Genomic DNA, 27,789 nt, shown 5'->3' with positions numbered 1-27,789 from the left:
TGCTCCATATATTTTCTGACAGTGGAACGATTCTGACTGAAAGGCTGTAAGACAAAATGTGAGACTGACTGTTCAATAATGTGCACATTATTTAAAGCAACCGTTGTTACAACTTGATTTACAATGTTGCCATTTAAAGATGAAATCATAACACAGTTATTAATATGTACAAGTCTGAATAAGATACTTTTACTAACATATTTTTAAATATAAACGAAACACAGCACTTGAAAATATATTAAATGACATCGCTGTCTCACTATATTTAATTCAAAGGAAATACTACAGGAGCACATATCTGCAGTCTAATTATAATGCTGAGGCTGGTTTAGCTTTATGTGTCAGAGCATGGGGGGTGCAGCAGGCCTAAAGTTGCTGAGTACAGCAACTAGAAGACGTAAGTAAACAGAGTAAAAAACAAATATTTATCAGTAGCAATATCAATGTAGTGAATTATTCAGAGACAACACATTCAGCAAGCAGAGCTCAGAAAAATACATTCAGGAAGGAAATTAAAACAGCTGCAGGTGTACAGATGTGAAGCAGAACCTGCATCTATTTATAGATGCCATGCAATAACATAGGATGCACACAATACGTTCAGTAATTCCCACCGCATGCCTGTTTGCATACAGAAATGTTTATATTGCTTTCATGTGATATATGACCCACTGCTACAAATCCTCCAGCTGGCAGCTCATTGAGGTCTCTTTACAGCACATGACATTAACGGAGACGGCTCAGCTGCTTTGCTTTAGTTATTAGCCAAAGTGCTAATCTTATACACTCAAGGTCTTCCTGTCTGAGTGGAAAAATACAGGAGGGAAGTGGCATTAGATCGGATCTTTGTCACAGCCAAACCTTTTTTTTTTTCCTAATGCCACACAGCGTAACGTGCAGACCAATCCGGCAATAATTGGGTCAGAGGAGCTAAAGCAGACCACGGTTACTTTGTTTCTCACTTTGGCTCTGTTCATGACTGTTGTAATAGTAATTTTACAATGTATGTTGAAGGAATATTACTGCCCTCTGTTGGTGTGTTTGTGCATTACATGCAATAAAAGGTGTTCGTTAAAAACATCAGGTTATGGGCCCAGAGGTCGCCAAAGGAAGCTGCTAACACGTTTTTTGGGAGTCATAAACAGGATTGTGGGATTCACAATGGAAGATAGAATGTTTATTGACAAGCTGAACGGACCGGAGAATTGGGCAACGTGGAAATTTCAACTGGAGCACCTGTTGAAGGCAAAAGGACTGTGGGGTATGGTACAAGAGACGGAGCAGCTAGCTGCGGATGCTAATTCCCAAGTACGAGCTGAATTTGAACGGAAGAAGGAAAAGGCTTTTTCAGTGCTGGTACTGAATGTAAGTACACCCCAATTGTACTTGATAACAAACTGTAAGACCCCCAAAGAAGCATGGGAGATGCTAAAAGCACAGTTTGAAAGAGATACTGTTGCTAACAAGCTATTTCTGAAGAAGAAGTACTTCCGGTGTGAAATGAAGGAAGGAGAACATCTCAATGATCATTTAAAAAGGATGAAGGAACTTACTGATCAGCTAGGGGCAATAGGTTCTGTAATTGAAGAGGAAGATCAAATTGTCACCCTTCTAGGTAGTTTGCCACCCAGCTATGCAACTGTTGTTACTGCTTTGGAGACAAAGATGGACAGTCTGACACTACAGTTTGTTCAACAAGCCTTGATAAATGAGGAACAAAAGCGAGTGCTTACTGACAACACCAATGTGTCCAGTAGTGTATCAGCTATGTCATCTCAGATGCATAGAAATGAGCAGAGTGGATCAAAAACAGGGGAGCAAACAGCTCCGACTCATGGAGATGTTACAGATGTGGGAAGGAAGGACATATCAAGCGTGATTGTCCAAGCATTAAAAAGAAATACAAAACCCACAAGGCTAAAAGCGTGCTGTATAAAGACAAAGAGGACTCATATGAGGGAGCTTTTGTTGTAAATGAGTCATGTAAAAGTGATGCACAACAAGAAGAATGGTTAATTGATTCAGGAGCGTCAAAACACATGACATGGAATAAAGAAGCTCTACAGAACTACCAAGAGTTTTCAGAACCACAAACAGTGAAACTCGGTGATGGCAGAGTAGTTGAGGCTTTAGGCCTGGGCAACATAACAATGAAAATGTCATTCAGAGTTAGTGATGGAAAAGATGTCACAATGTTTGATGTGCTGTATGTTCCCAAATTATCAATGAACCTTTTCTCAGTGGGAGCTGCTGCCAAGAAGGGAAACACAGTGAAGTTCAAAAGGACTCATTGCTACATAAGAGGAAAGAATGGAGCTCTCCATGGAATGGGAACACAACGATCTGACGGATTGTATCAGCTGGACATCGAGGAAACTGCACAACTTGTCATGGAGCGTCAACTGCATCAGTTCCGACAAGTATGTGGCATCAGCGCCTAGGTCACACTACAAATCTGAAAAAGTCAAAAACTTGGTAAAGGAGTTAGCTTTACAAATGAAGAGGAAGACATTTTTGTGAAGCTTGTGTTGAGGGCAAATTATCAAGAAAGCCTTACAAATCAGTGGGAGAAATTGATCAAAACATAAGTTGCAATTAGTGCATAGTGACGTTTGTGGTCCTTTTCAAACTGAGTCACTAGGAGGAAAAAAGTACTTTGTAACTTTCATTGATGACTACTCCAGATGTTGTAAAGTGTATTTCATAAGAGAAAAACGGAAGTCCTGAGCAAGTTCAAAGAGTTTGAAAGAATCTTCTCGAATGAATGTGGACAGGGAGTAATAAGACTCAGAACTGACAATGGTGGGGAATACACATCTAAAGAGTTTCAAGAATATTTGAAAGCTCAAGGCATCCACCATGAAATGACTGTACCACACACACCACAGCAAGATGGTGTCGCAGAGAGAAAAAACAGAACTCTAGTGGAATCAGCTAGAAGTATGCTGTCACATGCAAAGTTGCCAAACACATTCTGGGCAGAAGCTGTTGCTACTGCAGCTTACATACAGAATAGGCTCCCAACATCTGCTTTAAAGAATGAAACACCCTATCAGAGATGGTATGAAAAAAAAAACCAGATGTTAGCCATATGAAAGTATTTGGTTGTGTTGCTTATGCTCATGTTCCAGACACAGAGAGAAAGAAGCTGGACAAAAAGGCAGTGAAAGTTCGTTTCCTGGGATATGCAACCAATGCAAAAGGCTACCGACTGTGGGATGAGCAAAAGGAAAAATACTGATTCGACGAGATGTGGTCTTCAATGAAACAGAGTTTAAATGCAAACAAAGTGAAGATGATCTCTGTCTTGGGAATGAGGTGACACTACACACGGATGAAAGACAAACAAGTACTGAGGAGACTGTCGCCAGTGATGCTGCAAAAGGAGATCAGCGGATCAGAAGACCTCCAAAGAGATATGGATTTGAGGAGTTTGCTGATGTAGCTACAGTTGATCATTATGCAAACCTCTGTTGTGTCACAGAACCAAAAACACTGGAAGAGGCTATGTCAAGTCCAAATGCAAAGGAGTGGAAAGAAGCAGCTGATTTGGAATATGAGTCACTGCTGGAAAATGACACATGGGACTTAGTGGATCTACCAAAGGATCGCAAAGCAGTTGGATCAAAATGGGTCTTTAAAGTTAAGCATCACAGTGATGGACAAGTGGAAAGATACAAGTGCAGACTTGTTGCCAAAGGGTATTCACAGATTTATGGTGCAGACTATGATGAAACATTCTCTCCAGTTGTACGATTTGGTTCAATTCGTACATTGTTATCATTTGCTGTGCAAAACAACCTGAATGTGCATCAAATGGATGTTGTGACCGCATTCTTGAATGGACACCTGGAAGAGGAAATCTACATGGAGCAGCCGGAGGGTTACATCAAACCTGGACAGGAACATCTAGTGTGCAAACTAAACAAGTCAATATATGGACTGAAGCAGTCTCCACGTTGCTGGAGCAAAGCTTTTACAGAGTTCATGAAAAGTATTGGTTTTACACAGAGTACCTCAGATCAGTGTGTGTTTGTTAGAACAGGTCAGGAGTTGGAAATATTGGCTGTGTATGTTGATGATCTGATTTTGATTACAGAATCAGCAGAGAGCATGACGAACTTAAAGGACACTCTGAAGAAACACTACAAAATGAAGGACATGGGTGAGCTATCGTACATTCTGGGCATCTCAGTGGTCCAAGACAAGGCCAAAAACCATGTTGTGCTTCATCAGAGACAGTATATTGAAAACATACTACAAAAGTATGGAATGTACAGTGCCAATCCTGTAGGAACTCCAGCCGACACAAATGTTAAATTAAGAAAGAGTGATGATGTCAGTCAACCTGTAAACCCAAGCATGTATCAGTCAATGGTTGGAAGTTTATTGTATGCTGCCATGGCCACACGACCAGATATTGCACAAGCAGTGAGTGTGGTGTCAAGATTCAATGCAAACCCAAACACTACACACCTTACAGCTGTGAAAAGAATCCTGAGATATTTGAAAGGAACTCTAAACCTGGGACTCAAATATCAAAGAACAGAAACAGGAACCTTGATTGGGTATTCAGATGCTGATTGGGCAGGTGATCAGGACGATCGACGTTCTACAACTGGAAACATCTTTCTACTTGCAGGAGGTGCAGTTAGTTGGCTTAGCAAGAAACAAGCAACAGTTGCACTTTCAACTGCAGAGGCTGAGTATATTGCTTTGAGCCAAGCCGCACAAGAAGGAGTTTGGTTAAGACGACTACTAACTGAACTTGGAATGGAAACCACAGCAACAGTGATCCTGGAGGACAATCAAGGAGCAATTGCAATCGCAAAAAATCCAGTTGATCATGCAAGAACAAAGCACATAGACATTCGTTACCACTACATTCGTGAATGTGTGCAAAATGGACAAATCCAGCTGAAGTATTGCTGTACAGAGAACATGAAGGCTGACATCTTAACCAAACCACTGCCTAGACAAAGGTTTGAGTATCTCAGAGAGAAGATTGGACTGTGTTCAGTTTAAAAAGGGTTATCCTTATGCTTATGTTAGGATGTGATGCATATAACTGTAATGAAAAATAATGTTTTTGTCTAAGATGGACACAGTACATTTTTTTTTTGTGTGAGTTCAAAACGAGAGAAAATGTTTATTTTCTAGTAACACTGTGATATAGGTGCATAATGTTGTTTTTTTTGGAAAGAAATAAGCAATGGCAGTCAAGTAAGTGAACTCCATGGTAAAATTAAGTGGGAGTGTTGTAATAGTAATTTTACAATGTATGTTGAAGGAATATTACTGCCCTCTGTTGGTGTGTTTGTGCATTACATGCAATAAAAGGTGTTCGTTAAAAACATCAATGACATGTCTGCTGTGTAGAGCTCTTGCAGTGTAACCTGCTGAAAGGAATACTGATCAGTTTTCTGGGGCTGGAAAGGGGCTCTTGGGGGCGGGAGTTTGGTGATGGAGAGGTAAGTGTTCACCGCGTTTTCCTTTTGCTCTGCACGCTTTAACGCCAAAAAAATGCGGCAGCACTCTGTCGCCAGTTCAATTCCTGATTATCCTGCGAGCTTAAATTCAATGAATGAATAAATTTAAGCTTATAAGCAATGCCAAATAGTCAGCTGAGAAGTTTTGAATGTGTGCAATAAAACCCCCAGAGCTCTCTGTCAGCGTGAACGAGAGCTTTAAAGGTTTGACAGCAGTTGTCCTGTAAGTGTGGAAGAAGTGGAAGGACACTGGGGTGAGGGGTTTGGTTTTGTTTTGTTGGTTGGTTGTTTAAAACAACAAAAACAACTTAATTTGCGACTGATTTTCTCAGCATGCCGAGGGAATTTCTTAAAGGAAACAGCCTGGAGGCACCCGGGCAAGAAAAAGGTCTCATGAAGAAGACTCAGTTGCTGGACCGCGGCCAGTGGGCGAGCAAGTTGGAGTTTCTGCTGGCCGTAGCAGGGACATTGGTCGGGCTGGGAAACCTTTGGAGGTTCCCCTACTTGTGCTACAAAAATGGGGGAGGTATGCAGAATTTCCCACAATAGAAAATCAAACATATTTATTGTTAACCTTCACACATAAATATTGTAATATGTATTATATATATGTATTTTATATGTACTTTATATATGTTATTTATGTTATTATATATCATCTGTCATCCTGTCAAATAGGTGAAGGGTAATGCTTGAAGAGATTTGCCCCGAGACAAGTATTGTGGCATATTTGTGTAATGATCCTCGTGTTTCTACTCTCAGGTGCATTTCTGATTCCCTACGTCCTGTTTCTGCTTGCTTGTGGCATCCCGATGTTCCTCCTGGAAACAGCCATGGGACAGTTCACATCTCAGGGATGTATCACGTGCTGGAGGCACTTCTGCCCCTTGTTTGAAGGTCAGTGTATTAAAAAAAAAAAAAGCTGAAATATGTAAGTGAGAGTTGATACTGTATGGAAACATGCCCTCTTTACCAACAGTGGAATTGTCCTTTATTTTCACATTTAAAAAATGCACATAACACGCAATTTCCAGAAAGTAAAAGAACACAATAACTCAAATAATAGGTTTTATTTGTTGGAGTGATGTATGAAACCATGTAAGTGCCATGAGCACAAAAAAGTTATGTAGCTTTACTTAACTTTGTTCAGAGCACAAGCGTGAGTAATGTATCGTATCTTATAGCGTTGAGACTCTCATGTTGCTTCATCTACTGTACTAGTTCATGTTCTTTGAGAGATCTGGCATATCTGATTGACACAGAACATTTCCTTGAGAAAAAAACATCAAGGTCAAGAATATGCGTTCTTCAGAGAATTGTAAAATAACTTGTTGTCTTGAGAACAAAGAAATCAGTTATGTTCACTGCCAAAAAGAAAAGCTTCTCATGTCTGTCCCCAGCACATACACGAATCAATCATCTGTGAAAGGTGTGTCTCAAAAAGAAAACTGACTGTGACTGATGAAAAACCTGATGGATGTTGCGTACAAGTCTCTATCTCGTAGTACTCCACATGATCCACATGACACATTCTGCGACTCAGAGGAGAGTGCAGACTTTGGGATGGAGCGAGGCATTGCTTCCGTCTTTTTTAACCACCACCTTTATTTGCTGCAACTCCTGCTGGTTGGATCCTTGTAACCACATATGGTTTAAAGATTACTCATTAAAAGGCATGTTTGCAGAGGATTGGCTCATCCCATAGTTTTAGCACTGTTTTGTCATTGCTCTTACTGACGTTGTAGTGGAAAACCACCTGGATTCATTGTGACGATAGCATCTACAGTAGATAGTCGATAGTACACATTAGGACATAAATATATATAACAAGATATATGAGAACATGGGAAAGTGTGCTTTATATATTTAAATATCTTTTTGTTTTCCTCTTTTATCCCACTGCAAAGCACTCTGAATTACCTTGTGACATTTTCACTTGACTTGATTTATGAAGGCGACTCACACCCCTTACATTCATGAATATGGCAGAGATGTTGAAACACTTAAAAGAAAAAAAAAAGTCAGTTCTACCATGCAAAGGTGTCAATGTTCCCTTAAGGGCAAGTTTAACCCTACCTTAAAATTCTCACGTCTATGAGAATTTAAAGCTAGGCATCTTGAGTTGTGCACCTGAGGTGTGCTCTTGTCACATACACTAAAGGATTAAAAACATGAAATTACACATCATGCTGCTCAGACAGCATAATATACGCAGTATACCCTCACTGCTTTGATAGGACTTAAGAGGATAATTAGCAGACAGGTGCTGCTATTCAAGTGTGCTTGATTGACCGAGCATCAGCAAGTGTGAACACTTCTATAAAAGCCGACGTTTTGGCAGTTTTCTGGTCTGGAGCAATAAGGTGTGGACGTCCCAGCAAATTCACTCCGGTGTCAGTCCATGCAATCCTCAGAGAAACTGCAGTTGCCCTGTTAAATGTTAAAGCTCATGGCGGTTTTAATTAGAGTGGACGAGTATGACTTGTTTGGAAGTGTTGACAGGAGAAAGCCAATGGCAGCACAGCTTAGGTTTGCAAAGTTGCATCTGACTAAACTACAAGACTTCTGGAACAATTATGTTGTTTTTGTTGAGAAAACTAAACACTGCACAACACCACAAACACCTCATACCGATAGCCAGAGATGGTGGTTTAGTGATGATTTGGTCATATTTTGTAGCAGTGGGACCTGGGCAAATTGTTGTCAGAGTGAAAAGAATCAAGATCTTGCAACAGCCCAGCCCAATTCCAGGTGTCAACACAATGAAAATGATGTGGTGCTTTATTTTTTTAAACAGGTGCACAGTACAGCTTTTAGAAATGTTTTATTTTACAGTAGTCAAATAATTGATTTTAATTTTCTAAAATAACCAAGGAAGTGCAGAATATCACTCGATGTATCTAATCAAACCAAGTCAAATCAAAACCATGATTAAACAGACGTTGCCCTCGTTACATAACTGTGAGTCTATTAATACTATTTTTTATCAGTTTGATCCTGATCAAAAGGTTAAATATGTAATCATTACATTTTACTACATGCTTTGCAATATGTCCATTATATAAGTGTGTCAGATAGATCTCTGTTTAGTGTTTGAATATATATGATCAATATGTCACTAACCCAGTCTGCTTGCCAAAGAACAGCTGCTCAAGCTGGTTTATCTTTGCATTTTACCACACCAAAACATGGCGTGAATTGAATAGGAGATGTTATACAAATAAAACTAAATAGACATGCAGTAGTAGACCTGAAACACCAGAGATTTTGTATGTATGACGAACTTAAAGTTGTGAAGTTTATGTATGCTCGTGAATGTAATGGTAAGTTTGGACTTTTAATGATTTTGTTCAACTTTATTTTCATGGTGGAATGATTGTGCACCATATATCTTTAATGGCCTTAAAAACCAAGAATTGGGTGAAGAAGTTTAAATTTATTTTGGATTTTTTCTAATCTATGCAGGGTCAAAAGTATGCATGCAGATGCAAATATATTTCTACACTATCACTTAAATCTTTTAATCAGTAGTGCTAAAAGTTCTACGATGTATTTTACCTCGAAAGAGCCAAAGCATATTAGAGTAACTTCTTGTTATGTAAAACTGTGAAAGTTAATTGCATTGGATGGAAAAAAATGTCAAAGCAAAGCAAAAATGTCAGCTGCTGTATTTTAAGAAAACGTATAAATTATTAGTTTGTTTTATATGACAAAATAATACCGTGCAAAATAAGTATTTGCCTTGCTATTTTTCCAACCAGCAAAGTTTGCAGTTGCCTATTTGGACGTGCGTCGTGAGATTCAAGGCAAGGCCCTGCGACTTTGATTTCCTCATCCTCACATTTTTCTTTGTATCTCTGGTATATGGAATAAGTTTGTGGAAACAAATGACACCTGACCTTTCGACTTAGGTTCTCTGCATTTACACTTTGTTCAAGTGACAAATTCTAATATAATTTATATTTAAGTCTCTTAATCTTATATGCAGTGAACCCATGATGGAGGCTAGGGGACAATGAGTTATAGCTAATTGCTAATAAGAGACTGCAAAAGCATTCCTTTAATCTGAAGTTCATACAGATGACCTCAGCGGAGTGACGTGAAGTATTGTTTATTGCTCCTGTTCCACCAGGATTCATGTGAATTTGTTAGAGGGGAATATTGCATTATTTAATTAATATATTTCAATATATTAGCTTCTTATCCCCACACAGCCACCAAACATCTGCTTTACCAACAGTATGGTTTAAAAACCAGTTCGCTTCACATGCATCAGTGTCAGTGGTGACGTTTATGGTGGCATTGCACCACTCCAGCTGAAGTTCCAGCTTCCATCAGCCCTTGTGAAGCAGGTGTAGTTTCCGGGATATGCTTCTGCATCAGGAGGGACCAGCAGGAAACAGGTAGTGGTGAGTGTGACAATTAGTATCATAAGTGACTGAAGAGTCACTTATGATACTCTCAAGCAATTGCAGACTTTAGACTCTGTCCAAAACATTCAGTCTAGCCATACATTTTTGTCTGAGCATCCTGTGGCCATTGTAGCCTTGTGGCCATACATGATAAATGGTGTAATGAAAAAAAAGAATGATATCATGTTTTGCGGGAGTAGCGCATCAAATGCATGAGGTACCAGTAGTTTAAGTGGGCAGAAGAGTACAGTACTGGCTAAGGCTCTTGGCAGGACAGCATTGTTTACTGCTTGGAGGTCCGGCACTAGCCTCCATCCTTGTGATGGGGATGCTTTCTTTACAGGAAACACGTGTATTACACATGGAATCTGGACACTCTTTTACCCCTGCCTTCTTTAAATATTCGATTATCGGTTTTATACCTTCCTCTGCTTCTTTTTTACTGGGTACTGTCTTTGGTGAGGTCTATCAAAATATTTAGGGCTTATTTTTACTGGTTCTATTCCTTTAATAAGTCCAACATCCGTGGAACCTTTCCAGACAATGTGTCTGGAATGTCTTTGAGTGATTTCTCTTCTTCTGTTGTAAGAAAACGAATGGATACCTGTCATTTCCCTGGTCATCTAGATGTATTTCTTTTCTTATTTTTAGGCCCAGTTTAACTTGGTAAAATATGCTTTCAAAGAGGGAGAGTACTGCACCCCTGGGTGTCTCTTTTCTTCAGTCCAATCCCTTGTTTCCTCAAATCTCGTTACAAAGGCTCCTAAATCCTGCCACCTCTCAGTTTTCCTTTTCACTAATGACACGTTAGGAGCTCCAAATCTTCTGTAGAGGGCATTTTCTTTTGGGCCTAATTTACAGGCCACCACTATGCTCCCTTCCAATATAAAGTTGTGAGGAATAAATTTCTGCTCATAAGCTGCATCTGGGCCTATTGTGCTCTGGATGTCTGTGTAAGGTCCTGCTCTGCGTTGTGTCATGTCATGCAACAGTGGCATTACACTGCCGGGGCCACTTGGTACTATGTCCAAACTTTACCAGTACTTGAGAAATGTACAAATGTATCTGTACCATTTTTGTTAATCCTGTCCACCTTCGTCCCATTAATCCAGTTAATATGGAGTTCACCTGAGCAACTGGTCCGTGGTCCAGTGGATTTTGTTGTCAATGTGAGATTTCCCCCTTTGTCTCAACTGGAGACACTGGTCAGTCACACACAAACCTTTTTTAAATGGCTAGTTTTTTTCCCAATTTATTTTTATTTTATGGTTATTTATTATTATTAACATCCACAAGACCTCCAGTGCCTGACTCCTAGTAACAGGCCTACCTTATTTTCCGCCCGAGGTTCCCTGTTAGCGACCCGGACCACTTGCTCCCAATTCTAGTTGCTTCTCTGGTTCATGGATCTTGTCACACTTCCAGTTTCCTCCACTCCCACCCTCTATGTCCTCAAACTGTGTTTTTAACACACACACCCCTGTGCTCGGTCTCCGGAGCCAAGTGTGGGAGATGTTAAGATCCGACTCGAAGGACCAAACTGCCAGAATAAAAATGAACAAAAATGAGGAACAGTCAAGAACTGGAGCGTTTGTACTTGCAAGGGAGAAAAAGCATCGCATACAAGGTTTCAAGGGCTCAAGGGCTCAAAGGGGGAAGTCCCCAGTGAGCTTTTTATTAAATTTTGTTAATCTGACCCTCCTTTGCCTTAAAATTGTCACACAATAACACTTTTCCTTCTACGGGCTTTTCACAAGGACGGTTATGAATGTGTGTACTGTAATGAGCAAATAACTTAAAAAAAAAAAAGCTGAGCTACTTCCAGTCACTAAGTGTACTGAGTTTATCCTTGACTATCATACAGCTCATATTAATTAGAACATTGCATAGAATATTTTTTCCATAAAGGAATCTCAATTTATATGAACAAATTGGAGTTTATTAGACAGAGATGATTCAAACCACTCCAGCGCAGCGCCTTTAATACCCACAGCATGCTCTAATCACTGTAATAAAATGTTATGGTCAACGATATCAAATGCTGAATTGAGGTCAATGACAAGCACAGAGATGAGTCCACTGTCAGAGGCCATAAGAAGATCATTTGTAACCCCTAATAAAGCTGTTTCTGTCCTGCTCTTCAAATAAACCATTCCTCTGCAGATGACCTGTTAGCTGCATGACAACTACTCTTTCAAGAATTTTTGAGATAAAAAGAAAGTTGGAAATTGGCCTTACCTAAGATAGATGGAAAAAGAGAGAGTTTTTTAAGTAATGGTTTAACTACTGCCAGCTTGATGGCATTTGGTACATAGCTGATTATTAGGAAGGGTTGATAATATTTAAGATTGAAAAATTGACATACATTAATGGCAGGACTTCTTTGAGCAGTTTTGTAGGAATGGGGTCTAAAAGACACGTCGATGGTTTGGAAGAAGAAATCACAGAAGTTAACTTGGAAAGATCAATTGGAGAAAAAGACTCCATCAATGGTACTGAAGGTAGCTGTAGCTAATGTTACAGCTGTGAGATGATTATGAGTCATTTTTCTCTAATGGTTAAAATTTTATATGTGAAGAAGTTCATGAAGGAACGCTTGCCTCAACAGTGCTCTGACTTTTTGTCAGCCTGGCTACATAAGGTGACTCCTCGTTCCTTCAATCCGTGATAATAGTGAGATGTCCTAGTTTTGGTTTGGGTTTTTTTTGGGTTTTTTACATGCAGTGGTCATCCAGTCAAACCTTCTTTTGGTTGGTTCTAAAACAACGAATTAGCTTTCCCAGCCTGTCACTGCCTTTCTGTCCCTCTTGTGTTGTCAGTACTTTGGACTGATGTTAGCACCATTATTTTCAAAATAATATCCAACAACTACTTTCCAGATAGTTCTGTGAAACTCTCTTGCAGGGCATGTTTAATAAAAGAAAAGAAAATTACATTAAACGTTTTGGATGCCATGGAGCTTTTCTCCATATGCTGCAGTATAATTTAATTGCCTTTTTATAATATATACTGACTGCACTTTATCTTCTCAGGTATTGGATATGCAACCCAGGTAGTGATTGCATATGCTGCTGTGTCATACATTGTGATCCAGGCATGGGCGTTCTTCTACCTGTTTTCATCCTTCAGTGCTGAGATTCCATGGGCCAGCTGCAGGAACTCCTGGAACACAGGTAGCTATTCAGACCGAAGGAAGAGTTTCACTGTGGTCATTCTTTATTTCAGGGTTATAAACATGGTGATCTAGACGATTTGGGGAATCTCACATGACAGTGAGGGTCATTTTGTGCTTGAGAAATTCATAGTCTCTAATATCTCTTTTATCAAACATAGATTAAACTTTGTTGACATGGCTCTGCTTTTTTCTTTGTCAGAGTCTTGTTTTGAATTTGATAAAGCAAATGCGTCATCCAACTGGACAGCAGCTGCAAATGCAACAACACCAGCAACAGAATTCTGGGAGTAAGTGTAAATGACATGTGTCTGACCTCGGTAGATGGATTTACCTCTGGAGTTTTTGCCAAACACTGGAGCCATCAGTCCTTAAACCTCAACAACATATATTTGAGTTATTGGAGAGCAGCATTTCCATACTGATTAACCAATAGCTGCTCATTATTTCTCAGTAGTTCCCAGTGTAGGCAATCTGTATACACATGGTAACCACACTACATAATCCGTCCAAATACAATTTCCTGATTGTTAATCTGGATCATCACTGTCTTTAGATGTATTCTTGTAATCTGGTACAGATGTACAATCCTTCTCGGGATGGATGCTGATAATTGGCGATAATACCAACAAGTCATTTTTGTGTTTGATCGTTTAGAGGCTCACCAAATACCAAATGATGTGACTGCTTGAAATATCACTTTGCACCATACGCAGCATACCACCTTTGTGCTGTTGGATTATTTTAATCATGATACTATTGGTCACAATTATGGAAGGAGTGGTCCCATTGATATAGTCAATATTAGGAAGGTGTGATTGGTGCCTTCTTATCACCATGTATGTCATAAATGCACTGACATCAGTAATGTGATCAGTGGTATGGCATGCTGATACTTCCGTGGCCAAGATTACTACTGATCATATACTCACAACAGTCCTGAACTCAAACACTTGGTGCTGAATGAGTTTAAGTTGTCCCTGATATGACTGGTCACAGCCAACCAGTGACTTCACACATCTTATTGTAATACAGCAAATCTCTGTCTGTCTATCAGTTTGTTCACAAACTCCTTTTACATGGTCAGAAGTTATGCAACCAAACTTGGCTGCTAAAAGTTCTTATCTATGATTCATCATGTTGCCTAGCAACCACCGAACAACACTATGCAAAATGACTCATAGTGATTGTAACACCTTATCATTTTAACTCCATGACAGTAACATGTAATTTACTGAATACAATATAAGTATAATAATTTCTGATACCTTTCATCTGTGGTGTTTACAGTATAAGTATTGCACTGTATCATTTGATACATTAATTAATTAAATCAAGGTTCCAGTATTTGGGATTATACACCTCATTTTTTATTTTTTTCCAAGTTACCAGATTTTATTGTAGTTTTTTTTAAAGTGCTCAAGTAATAGTTTTCCTGGCTGAAAGTCTTTCAAAGTGTTTCTTTGGACATTTGTTGCTTTTTCACTTACAGTCTTGTCCTTGTTCCTGACCAGTTTCAAAGAATTTTTTTCATTTGTTAACCTACTAACTACTAAACACGGGCCTGTCAATCATTTAGGTGTAGAAAAAGCACCTAACTCAAGGCATGAACCACTGTTGTGTTTACACACAGCAGAAAACTCTTAAATGATATCTTTAGGCACTTTGTGACTAGCAGCCTGTCACAAAAATACACTTTTGAATATACGAAAAATGCCAAAGATAGCACAGTATGACAAACACAAAATTCCCAATAAGCTATTGGCTGAAACCTTGGCATGTGTCAGCATGGTGTGCAGTGAATCCTTAAAATAACTGAGGGAATTGGACAAGTGGATAAAAGAAGACATACCAGACCCAAAAGATTATCTGTAGAATTACATTCTAAATAAATACACTCAACATATTTAAGGTAATGAGATTTGAATCCACTGAATTTGTTCAAATGATATGCATTTTATACCTGTATAGGTAAATGGGGGAGGTTCGTGTCTGGCTGATGGGCTACTGCACAACTGACTTTCTGGTTTATTGTAAATAAATACCGTAACATTTGCATTGTGTTAACTCTGTAATCACTTATAGTAGTTGTGAAAAAAGTTTTTTGCCCCCAAGCAGCTGTTGTTTTAACAAATAATATGGGTTTCTTTTCAGGAGAAGAGTACTGGGTATATCTCAAGGGATTGAGGAGATTGGTAGCCTGAGGTGGGACTTGGCTTTGTGTCTCTTACTGGCATGGATCATTTGTTACTTCTGTGTTTGGAAAGGAGTGAAATCCACTGGAAAGGTAGAGCAACATCTTTAAAATATGATTTATTAGTCCCCATTTAGAAAATAAGTTCTGTCAACACAGTTTATACATCTACTATCACATCTACGGTACCTTTTGAAGTAACATTGCAAGAACAAATTTGTAAACCCTTGGAAAATACCAGGATTGTTTTAATTGGTCACTGAAAAGAAAATGATCAGAGTCACATCCAAGGTCTGGTTACTGGAAGTTTAATCTTCTCATATAAGTTTGTTGGTGTAACCATATACTTCAATCAAAAGAACCTTTATAGGACCTTAGAAGAACAATATAGAAATACACAAGCTGGAGTTTATCAGGATGTAACAAGGTAAAAGTTCAGGACTGCTGGTACTCTCCCTGGGAGTGGCTTCCTGTGTAGATTACACTACTATGCAATCCTAACAGAGGTGAAAGAGAACCAAGGGTAACAGCAACTCCCTGCGCTTAAGTGTCAAAGGAAAACCTGGAAGGAGAGCAAGAAACACAAACTCAATTTATTTCGTGTACACGGGCGAAGCTTACTGCGTGGCAAGACACAAGCAAGTCGCGCAGAGCCTCAGTCCGTTCTTTATTTTATAGCAGAGAATAGATTACACAGCATCTCTAGGTGGAGCATACGTAATAGAAAAACATCTCTAGATATGGTTATCGCATGAGTGGCCGTTATCCATAAGACAAGAGGAACTAGTATCTTTTGTCATATCAGCTTCAGGTTGGAACTGTCTCTGCCTGAGAGTGTGTTACTTTGTAACTTCCTCATGCATGCTTCTGTTCCTTAATCTGTAGGTTGCAGGCACATCATGTTCTCACAAGAAATTATACTTAAGCAAAATAAAAGTTATCAAAGTAAGTAAATGTAAAAATCTCTTAACATTAAGTTTCAAAGATCACACGGTTCCAGTATTGCTTAATGTTCTGTGAACAGATCAAACTAAATCTGAACTCTGGGAGGAGGCACAGGGATATGTTTGGAGGAAAAGGGTGATGCATACCTCCTTCAATCTGTGAAGCATGGTGGAGGGGGCATCATGGTTTTGGGCTACTTTGTTAGCACACAAGCACCAGCAGAAATAGCTGAAAAAGAAGAAAATGATTTGATACTAAGATGCTCTGGCATGGGCTGTTTTCATTTTACTGGTAGGAATGATTGCTCACGGTTACTAAAGGCGGATCTATGGGTTACAAGTTTGCAGTTTTTTTCCAGCTTCAATTACAAATAAATAAGTATAATGTTCATCATAGACATGAGTATAACAGACTCGGTCATTATTTAGGCTGAGTGTCGACAATAGTGGCTTGGATAAAGAACAGACCACAGAAATGTTAATTCAAATTGTTCACAAATGCTTTCTTGAACTTTTATACCCTATTTTATGATGATCTTGATCAACTACATATTTTTCCTTTCACATCTTAATCCAAAATAGAGCTTGATGTAGCATGTTCAGCATTTTTCACAGGACCCTGAATCACAATATCAGTCTGTACACATTTATGCAGGTTTTTCCTTCACTTAGAGAATATTGTGGCATGCAGAAGAATCTTAGCAAAGAAGCTCAACTGAAAGTTGGAGCTTGCTGTTCAACCCCAAGCTGGTAGGGAGAGCTCTTTATTAAACACTTTCTTGTGCTACAATGTGCTTCAAGGGTCAATAACAGCATATCAGAACTCACTTATGGTACTGCATTCTTCCTATAAAACAATAACTATCAGTGACTTTGAACCGCAGTATAAACACAACATTCAAGATAACAGTTAAAAGTAACGTAACCATAAACGATAAAACAAGAACATCTAAACAGCAGCACATGTCCCAAGGCATGATGGGAGAGAACTAGCTGCTCCCCCAACACGCCACAATATGTGTGTCTGTGTTTTTTTTCCTTTAAGTTTATGAATTCGATAACCGGGAATGAAGCAGCGTAGGATTTTCACTTTCATAAGTGTGTCCACTATGAGGCTGAGGGGTAGCACTGGTGTTTGCCTGTATTTTTAGTAGTTGCACCTAAATGCAGACAGCAGTCATGTCTCATGCTGCAAGCAAAAAAAGAGACACAATACTATGGCACAAATGAGGAATGTATTGTCTGAAATACGTTTAGATGGCAAAAAATGTTTTCTTACACCAAAGAACATCAAACTTTACAACGTCCCTGTGATGTCTGCTTTGAACCATGCATTTCCTTGTTGTTGACAGGTAGTTTACTTTACGGCCACTTTTCCCTACGTGATGTTGGTGGTTCTGTTAGCTCGTGGACTCACTTTACCAGGAGCCATAAACGGCTTAGCTTTTTACCTGTATCCTGACCCCACAAGGTTGGTGGACCCTCAAGTAAGTAATAAGATCAAAAGAATGTGTCAATACCAAGAAAAGCTGCAAGCTTGAACACTATCCACGGAAGCCTAAACACTAAAATACCTACATTTTACACAATGAATATCGTCATTTAGTGATGAGTGTAAACTAATGTCTGTGTGTTGGCATCAGGTTTGGATGGACGCAGGTGCACAAGTTCTTTTCTCCTTTGGGATTTGTCAGGGGAGTTTGACGGCTCTGGGCAGTTACAATAAGTATGACAATGATTGTTACAAGTGAGTAAAAAAACAATGCTCAAAGATTCTAGTAATCTTATTGTTAAGACAAACCAAAACTGCACTAAACAGATATTTTCAATGTTATTTAATCACTTATTGCTTACTTTTAGAGTAGCCAGCAGGGAGCACCAAAGTGATGCATTTATAAAACGGCACAGGCTTTCTTAATAACATGCAGACTGTTTATGACATTCCTTGATTATGGAACAGCAAATAAAAAAGTTTACATAATGCTCAAATCCTGTACAAGTTTATTCTTCTTAATTAATATTTTGGGCAGCAAGGTACTTTTTTTCATATTTCAAGATTTTAAACAGCTGCTTTAGCTTTAAGTGTGTTTCCTGTTTTGCTCTTTGGTTAATGCTGTGTGTTTTCTTCTTTTGTTTCTTTGTTTCCACAGAGACACATTTGTTCTGTGTTTGGTGAACGGCGGATCCAGTTTTGTTGCAGGGTTTGCAATCTTTTCTGTTCTGGGGTATATGTCCTACGAACAAGGACTGCCAATATCAGAAGTGGCAGCTTCTGGTAGGACATCATTACACAACCTCTGTTATATTTAACGAAGTCATTACACCATCAGTGGGCCTTTATTAATCCACTTTAAATGTAACCCCCCGCCCCCTCCCAAAAAAACAAAAAAAAACAAGAAAACAGAATCAAGGCAAAACAAACGAATGCTAATTTCAGGAAACTTAAAAAACTTTGCCTGTGTTTTTACTTGGCATGGAAATGGCTTTAATTTAATTTAATTTTGGAGACAAAATTCCTGTATCAGCTTCTCTTAGCTAAGCACGGCTAATACAGTAATTCCCCGCCTTTAATCCTGAACAATCCTCCTGACCTTAAACTCTTTCCAATGAAATAAATGAATGCCATCAGGTCATTATGCCTAACAGTAGGATGTTGCAGGAGTTTGTGAGTCCAGATTTAAAACTTTTAGAGTGCTGTAACTAAAATATAAAATGGGAGAAGGCTGCAATAGGCAGTTTTATCCAAAAATATCTAAGTTGCCATCAATGACTGAAAATATTTCTGAACAGGACCTGGCTTGGCATTTATTGCCTATCCGCGCGCGGTAGCCATGATGCCCTTACCTCAATTATGGGCTATATGTTTCTTCATCATGGTCATCTTGTTGGGGGCAGATACACAGGTTTGCATTAAGCCATTAGAAATCCTCTGTTTATTTTTCATCACTGTACATTTTTGGCTCATAGTAAATGTGTTTGATTTGTCTGTGTCTCCTGCAGTTTGTGAGTTTGGAGTGTTTGATGACCTCAGTGACCGATATGTTCCCCAGTGTGTTTCGAAGAGCTTATCGTCGAGAATTGCTGCTGCTCTGCCTCTGCTCTGTTTGCTTTTTTCTCGGCCTCCTCCTCGTCACCGAGGTGAGAGCTCTGATTAACTTTCCCACAACTCTTTATACTACCCTCAGTAGTGTGTAAAAATACACCAGTGCTCATTACTCTTAACTTAATTCTTTTTAGGCAAAACTGAATTTTTATGCAGGCATTTGTTGTCTTTATGTTTGGTTAGTTATACCAATTAACCTCTCTGTCTTCCTGCAGGGGGGCTTGTATTTCCTTCAACTCTTTGATCATTATGTGTGTAGTGGAAACAATCTTCTCCTTCTTTCTGTGTGTCAGTCGATAGCGATTGGATGGATATATGGTGAGTCAGCCGAGAGCCAAAGCCTTGCATGTTTGCACAGATCTAGCTAAGAAAGCTGATTCAGATCCTGCTAATCCCGCATTAATTGAAAATACACTTAAGACTGCTTTTATTGAGTCGCTTATTACTAAAAGGCCAAAATTTAGGCTTACTGTATAGGCGTTCATTCCAGCTATTCTGAATCTTGCTCAGCTGGGGTCACAAGAATAAGCCGTGTCTTGTGGGTACTGACTCAGCACCACTTTACCAGCAGCTTTGCCTTTTAAACACTTTCTATTGTGGTGGAGTTCCCCCTCAGTCCACTCGAATAGCACAGTTATGTGAAGTCAGTGTTATAAAAAAAAAAAGCTCTCAAATTGCTCATCTAATATTTCCTGCTATCTCCCTCTTGCTATCTAAAGCAGTCGTTAAATCAGTGGTTCTCAAACAGTGAAACAGAGCGACAGGTGGGGTTCTCACCTTTTAATAGAAAAGACAAATTTTCTATTATTAATAATTGCTAAAAATTGTGAATTGTGGACAACAAACAACAGAAGAGGTTTAAATGAATTAAATGCATTAGATCAAAGAAATCAATCAACTCATTTTATATTATGCATCTCAGTTTTTCTACATGAAAAACTGCTTTGCAGAACCAGCTCTGTCAGCTCTTGCACAGACTGTCCTGTAATTATAAAATAGCAAGTTTTTGTTAACTGACAGAATGTCTTTGTTCTTACTGTGAAGTCTTTCAAAAGAAAACAACAAAAAATACTTACGTGTAACTGACTCGTCATTCACAGCCTTATCTGAAGCTACACTCGACCAGTTGGATAAGAAAGTAGATTATACTTACGCTGACTTGTGTATGCTAAAACATTCAGTTTGCTATTCTTCACATAGTCCGTTGTGAATTTAAAGCAGTGTTTAGGAGCATTATCCTGTTGTAGATGCTTTCCTCTTTGTATTTGAGCTTTTTTAGCAGATGTTTGCACAGGGTTAGGGTGTTTGCCTTGTGAAAAAAATTGCTTGTATTTACTGACACTGGCTGAAACATAAGCTGGAAGCATAATGGATCCATCCTACTGCTTAACAGTTGACATGTGTTGTGGCTAGAAAGTTCTGTTTTAACTTCATGCACCCATAGGGCTGATTAGCCTCATTTAGATATACAAATTTGCAAATCTCTGACACTACATTAGGTATCGATTATGCATAAAAGTCTTGTGGTTTGGCAGGTGTTGCTGGAGGTCTTCTGTAGTTAAACAGAGGCTTTATTTTCTTTCATTTTCTGTAAGCAGTTTTCTTTCACACCTCAGCTTCACTGTTCCTTTTAACTACCATTTGTTAATAGCTTTGCAAACCAAAGATAACTGGAAATCCTTCCTGTACCTTTTTCCTACTTTCATTGCATCATTTGTCTTAATCTTAAAAGTACTAGGGAGCTACTTCGATGAGCCAATGACTGCTGATTGATTGGCTGCTAACATAAGTGTGGAACTTGTAACTTGAGGCATTGGTAGTCATCTAAGAGATCAAGCTAAGCTTGTCCAAACCTTTGCACTGTTCGGTTAGCTCTAAAATGGTACAAAACTTATACAATGTGCCCGTTATTTATTCAAAGTAATGGCCTGAAACATTTCTATTCATGATGCTTAAAGATAATGTGCAGGATAGTGCCTAGGTTGTTTAGACTGGAGAAGCTGTGGTCATTATTTATGTTCCAAAAAATTAATTTGCAGACCTTCATTTGACTGTTTTTCATTGTGTTTTTACCTAAAAATGTGTCATTGTTGAATGCATTCAGTGTTCCTCATGTGTGTACTTTGTGGCATCCAAATCAGCTGAAAGTGGTGATTCTTTGAATGTGAATAAACACAAACGAGCTAAAGAACACTAAACATTTAATTATAAAAACACATCTGCAATGCATGAACAAAGATTAATAGACTGCCTCACTGTGTTTCCTGGTTGGGATGAGAAAAACATTTGATGTGTAAAGCAGTGATGTCACCTGATATCTTCATTGATATCTAAGTGTAAATATTACTATTACACTTTTTGAGAGATGGTGATGCTCAACTAGGACCGAGCCACCTGCAGCGCGGTGTCAATAATCATAATGTGTCAGATAAATTGGCAAATTTTGATTGTACGGCTGTTAAAAATCAATTGTCATCTACTGGCATCACACAGCTATCTTATTTAAGAATGACTTTCACTGTTTTGGTTGACTTCGTAGAAAGCATTTTATGATTCTATTTCATTAATACCTTTTATAATTTTATTGTTATTTTATCAGTCCTTGTAGAATTTATAGTGGTAATTCTAACCTTGTTATTAACTTTTCATGTTCTGCTCAGGTGCTGATCGTCTTTATGACAACATTGAAGACATGATAGGTTATCGTCCCTGGCCTCTAATGAAGCATTGTTGGCTTTACGTTACCCCTGCCGTGTGTCTAGTGAGTGAAACAGAGTTCCTAAGAACACAAGTAGTGAAATTTATTCATGAAAAGTTGTGGACTCTTTTTGTGATCAAGCACCAAACAACAATTGAAAGCTAAAACTTCCTCTAGTTTAGGAAATAGTTGGAGATGAGGAATGAACAAGAGATGCAAGTGAATAAAGAAGAGAAAAAAGTGTCCGGCTGCCATGTGATGCAGTAACAGAGGAAACTTAACCTTCCAATGTGATTGTGGCATATGTCTCTGTGATAAACTGTGCAGAGTGCACCCTGCTGGTGACACACTGAGACTAGTATGAGACAGTTATATGAATATGGTGGAGAGAGAGAGAAAAAAGTTTTTAAAAAAAAAAGAGAGAGAGAGAGAGAGAAAATCCACCATAGTTTATTTCATTATTTATTATTGTTTGTGTGTTTGTTTTCATTTATTTCAGGATTACTGTTTTGTGAACTGTCTCTAACAAAATAATCTTAAGATGTATTTTATTGCATAATGCAAGGACCCTACATTGTCACACTATGAACAGCCAGCAGGGCAAAGCAGAAGCTAAAGGACTTGTAGACAAATGTTAATGATGTGCAGCATCGTGGCATATAAATGTGTCAGCAGTGAAAACAGGGGTTTGGAGGAAAAGTGCTTAGTGCTTCATGAGAGGACCCACAACAGTGGGAGCCTGCACCAGCATGTGCACGCCAGACAGATGTTTCTTGACCAAAAATCAAATTCTTTAATAACTTATTTTAGATTTGCTGACAATGAAGGAACAATGAATCCACGGAAAATATTCCCAGATGAAAAGAACACAAAAATATGTGAACAAAATTATCCATACACATTTAGTGTAAATGTAGTTAGATAACCTATACTTAGCAACCTATACTCATTGTACTTTCACTGGTGATAATAATGTGGTTTCTCAGTAAATAGGATTTTTTTTTAACTGAAATTCTTTTAATATTTCAAAACTTCATTGTTGTGTTGTTTTTGTTTCTGTCAGGGTACTTTTGTCTTTTCAATTGTGAGATACAAGCCTCTCAAGTTCAACAAAACCTACGTCTATCCGACCTGGGCGTACGCGTTGGGCTGGTTTCTTGGACTGTTTTGTGTTCTTCTGGTTCCTCTGTGGATCATCTTTAAAGTTACTACAATGAAAGGGACAATTTGGCAGGTATGCGCTCAGTAAAGAAGTGATCTTGTTACTAATTCAGTTCAGTTTAGTGTTAAATGTTTTTTCATCATGATAAGTGCAGTCTGGATAAGGTAGTGTGGCGCTCTGGCTGATTTGACCAATTTCCTACTTGAAAGACTGGAAAACTGGATGAATCCAAACAGTGTGCTTGTTTAGATTCAGCAGTGCTGTGTACATGTCTCCTCTTGTTACTGTTGTCAAACAAAATATTTGAAAAATCTTAAACTATATGAGCTTTTTAATCTAATAACACATCAGAATGTTCTTTTCTTTAACTAACAGTCCAACACATTCAAGATCATTAAACGTTACAATTCTGTAGTTTAAAATAAAAGCTTTTCACATAGAGAGCATCAGTCTCCTTAAAGTTGCTGCCTCTTTGACACAAGTTATTAACACCGACAGTTCAGCAACTCATCTTAGGCCAAAAACATTATCTAAACATCAAAACTGGGCACCAGACAACAAAATACTTCCTGATGGATTACCCTAAACTTTAATATGCTTATGCTGCCAGAAAAGCCAAAAGTCTGCCATTAGATTGGACTGGCTGAAAGGTCAGTGGGTTAAAAAATTGCTCCAGTGTTGTTCAGATAAGACATCCATCTGGAAACATGTAAGAATAATGAAAAATCAGGGGCTCAGTAAAGTTATCCCCCAACATCCTGTGTGGGGGCATTAATATCTGTACCAAATCCCATCACAATCCATCCAATAGTTATTAAAACATTTCCATTAGAAGTCCCGAGTTCATTCTGGTGTTAGAGGAACGCTCAGCAGATCAAGTACAAGACTCCAGGGCGTCATCCTGTCTGTTAAACTGTAAACATGTTCATTTTTAACATTCAAATTAGCAGTAATCTAATCAATATTAAGGAACACCGGGGAAGCTTTTACAGGTGTTTGGTCATTTCTGCACATTTTGCAAAGTTATGATTTATTCCAAATGGACTGAACTGATCCTCTTTCCACAGAACCTCAGGCAGCTTTGCGTCCCTCAGAGCAGGACGCACAGGAAAGCAAAGCAGCCCGAGCAGTGCCCTTTAAACCCAGACAACACTCTTACTCCTGTTGCCAGCGAATACAAGGGAAGAGGTGGAGCTGAGATGGAGATGCAAGTCTGAAAACCGTAACATTTTTACGAATTTTTCAGATGTGATGTTTTTATTTTATTTTAAACTCAAGGTTTTGTAAAGAAAATACTGATAAGATAATTAATTCCGAATACTTCCAGCAGGGTTCAGAGGCATGTACTACGAAGCAGGTCGAGTTTTGAGAGACCGTGTAGACTAGTGACTATCGGGGTAACTTTATTCCCCGCTACATTTTTTGTCTTGCTAGCAGCAAACAGTTTCAAATCATTCCAGTGTTTGGTAGGCTCTTATTTAGCACCACAATCCTCAAACAAAAGCACTTGAGCCTTGTAGGTGACTTTCTCGTTAGATTTACAAACTTTTTGCTTTCCCACAAACACTGCCACAATTTTATCTGATTGATAGAATCCATACTTGTTATTGTGTTGAGATGTACTTGTAATGATGTGGCAGTAATATTGATAAGCCTATGAACGTAGGCAGCTGGCATGTTTTAAGATGATTTTTTTTCTAAATTTTCTTCTGCATCCCTGCATGATGAATCTGTCTTACACTGCCTGGTCAAAAAAAAGGAAGAAAGAAAAGCAACCGCCCATATTTAAATAAGCAAGCTGGTAAGAGGATGATGGTGACCCATCATGGTGAACAATCATCTTGGGAAAAAGGATGATGGGTTTTTTCCCCCCACTCTGCCTTACATCTTTTTTTTATGAAGCTAAGAGCATTTCCACATTGTTAAGACAATACCAGTTGTGTAACCTTGGGAAAACCACTTATCAGGGAGGCTAATTGGTGAAAAATGCCAAAATGCAAAACAAAAGATGAGGTCAGACTACCTAAATGTACTGAATTACCAACAATGTGGGGGTTTTTTTTCTTTCATGATTCCAAGAAGACAAATTCAGGATTCAGCAGGCTCAAACTGTGAAAGAGTTGTTTGGGGAACATGAGAATCAGCGGACACAAAGTCCATACAATACAAGATCTTAGTGAAAAATTTGTGCAACTCTTGCTTAAGATTATCAAAACGATACTGTGGGGAATTTGTGTTGTCATCAAACCATGAAGGTATTCTAACAAAATATTTGAGTGTGCGATTTGTTTTTTTGACTTGGCAGTGTAAATTTTTTAATGGCCTTTTGTTGTTGTTGTTGTTGTTGAAAGTGTTACTTGCTCCCTTTGAAAGAAATATATTAATATAATATTCTTGTGCCAAAAGTTCCCATTCGATATGAAGGCAACTCAATACTGAGTCTACTCACCAACATCTCAGTTCCTTTGTAGTGTCATATACCACAAACACCACTCAAGTTGAGTTTGGGTTTGTTTGTTTTTTTTAATGACCACAGGGTAAATTAGTTAAAGTACTTCGGCCTCAGGTACAGCCCTCGGGTCTCTGCAATGTGCACAATAAGCAATAATGTGTCACCGTGAGGCATAGAGCAATAACACACTTTTGACATAACAAGGTTTGTGAAGTTTGCCAACACTTTTTTCACTAAAGGATAAAGTATTACAGCCTGTCACCTTGCTCAAGGATCAGAAGATGCCAGTTATTGCCGTCCACTAAAATGCACTGTGACCTCAGATTTTTACACAATCTGAAAAAACACAAACAAAAAGATAAAGTTGCAGCTGATGTGTTCACTGAATGAAGAATGATTTGGATACAGTGAGCTCAATATATATTTTAGACACTGACACGGTTTCTGTTATTTTAGCTGTGTGGGTAGGTAGATTATATTTGTTATGTACAGTTATGAATTTGATGTAGCTGTGGATTTGAGATTTGATTTGGGGGTTGAACAAAAATATTGCTTTAATCATTTACAAATTCTTGCAATATTTATATACTGTCCGTCATCTTGAGGGGCTCAATTGTAATTGCACTAAAGCTATTTCATTGATGTGTGTGTGCTTTTTCTTTTCTCTCTTTTAATTCTATTAATTCTTCATACATCAAGCCGGTAAATGTTTGAGGGGTGTTCAGAAGGTTTGCATGCCACCTACAACATGCACTCAGAGATGCTACCAGTAAAAATGAATGAGTGATTTTTACATTGTTAAAAAATTAAAAAGTCATTAAAGAGACAGTGAGAACATTAGAGGGTCAAATTCAGAGAAAAGCAATAAAACGCTGGTGAACTCTGCAACATAGACCCACACGTCCATGGAAGAAGATGGTTTCTGTGGCTGAAGAAGACTATCCAGGAGCTGGGCGTGTGATTATCCTAGTCTATCATAAAGATAAGTGCCTACAAAGTGCGGTGGTTTACACATTAACTTGGTGATTGAAAGGTTCCTGTTTTGAATCCTGCCAGAGACACAAATCCCTTCAGGGTCTGTCAGGATGGGCATCTGGCATGAAACTTTCCCACATCAAATATCCTGCTGTGGTGAAGCCTTGTCACAATGGAGTAGCTAAAAGTAGTTTCTTCTGTCATAAAAAGAAAATAAAAGGCTGGTTAAAACACATTCCTTAGCCTCAAGAAAATAAAGTGTAGATTAGCTTTTGCCAAAAACCATCAACAGATAAAACTGAGCTGGTACTGTACCAGAAGGACAGGAATAAAAAAAGTATGGAAAACTTATGATCAGAAGAATATAACAATACCTGAAAAACATGGTGCAAAACTATACTTTCTGCACAGGTTCAGTGAAATGTAGCAAGGCTGGTGGACAATAACCTGGAGCAATCACAGGGGTTTTGGATTATTCATCATGCCGAGCATGCTTTACACTCGCTAAAGACCAACAAAAAAGTCGGCTGCAGTAAAGCCTAATAAAGGAGGATATCAGTGGTGATATCAGTGGGTTCAGGCAACCATTTACTGCAGGAATTCTCAATGAAGTATTAAAAATAAGCATTTTATTTATTATTTATCATCTTCAATTAGATTTCATTTCTTGATAACAGTGGATGCATAAAATGGCTCTTTATCGGGAGTTAACGCTATGTTTTTGTCCATCCCCTTAAATTAAAGTTAAGAATCTGTAATTCTGGGTTTATCATGTTAATGTCTTTAATATGATTTAACAATCAACTGAAATAACATCAAATTATGTCAGTGTCCAAAAATATTTGCATCTAACTATAAAAATATTCTTATTATCTGTCTCTAGTGGCAATCCACGTCTTATTTTTTTATATTATTTACATTATTTATGTACATTTGTTTTTATATTAACCTGTAATAATTTGTTACAGGTTATTACAAGTTTGTAATAACCTGTAATAATTTGTTACAGGTTATTACAAGTTTGTTATTTGTTATTACCTATAATTTGTTATTAATTTGTTATTACGTAAGTCTAAGTGTGCTTCCGAGCAACAAATTACTTCTACATTTTGGTTTGTTGTATATCAGCTTGTTCCCACAACACTCTGTATTTGTGGAATATGTACAATCACCATACAGTTTATTTGA

General features: G+C 38.3%; 1 protein-coding gene across 1 annotated transcript; it reads left to right on the top strand.

Annotated features, from left to right (window-relative positions):
- The first annotated feature begins 260 nt into the window (after positions 1-260).
- LOC116313661 (sodium- and chloride-dependent GABA transporter 2-like) lies at positions 261-26,268 on the top strand. Its single transcript, XM_031731426.2, has 16 exons — positions 261-1,064; positions 5,341-5,471; positions 5,822-6,015; positions 6,252-6,386; positions 12,934-13,074; positions 13,276-13,363; positions 15,228-15,360; positions 17,564-17,698; positions 17,855-17,958; positions 18,362-18,486; positions 19,002-19,114; positions 19,212-19,349; positions 19,530-19,632; positions 21,975-22,075; positions 23,076-23,246; positions 24,242-26,268. The coding sequence occupies exons 2-16, from the start codon at positions 5,464-5,466 to the stop codon at positions 24,389-24,391; spliced, it is 1,839 nt and encodes a 612-aa protein (XP_031587286.2). The 5' UTR covers positions 261-1,064; positions 5,341-5,463; the 3' UTR covers positions 24,392-26,268.
- The last annotated feature ends 1,521 nt before the right edge of the window (positions 26,269-27,789 follow it).

Source organism: Oreochromis aureus, linkage group 5, assembly GCF_013358895.1.
Source record: "Oreochromis aureus strain Israel breed Guangdong linkage group 5, ZZ_aureus, whole genome shotgun sequence".
In the NCBI taxonomy this organism is placed as follows: domain Eukaryota; kingdom Metazoa; phylum Chordata; class Actinopteri; order Cichliformes; family Cichlidae; genus Oreochromis; species Oreochromis aureus.
This window is presented reverse-complemented; position numbering and strand designations above follow the sequence as displayed.

What these genes read in the sequence shown, in the direction of transcription:
- LOC116313661 (XM_031731426.2), top strand. An exon ending in CAGGAACTCCTGGAACACAG is followed by an intron (nt 13,075 to 13,275) that starts GTAGCTATTCAG and finishes TTTCTTTGTCAG; the next exon opens with AGTCTTGTTTTGAATTTGAT. An exon ending in CCAGCAACAGAATTCTGGGA is followed by an intron (nt 13,364 to 15,227) that starts GTAAGTGTAAAT and finishes GTTTCTTTTCAG; the next exon opens with GAGAAGAGTACTGGGTATAT.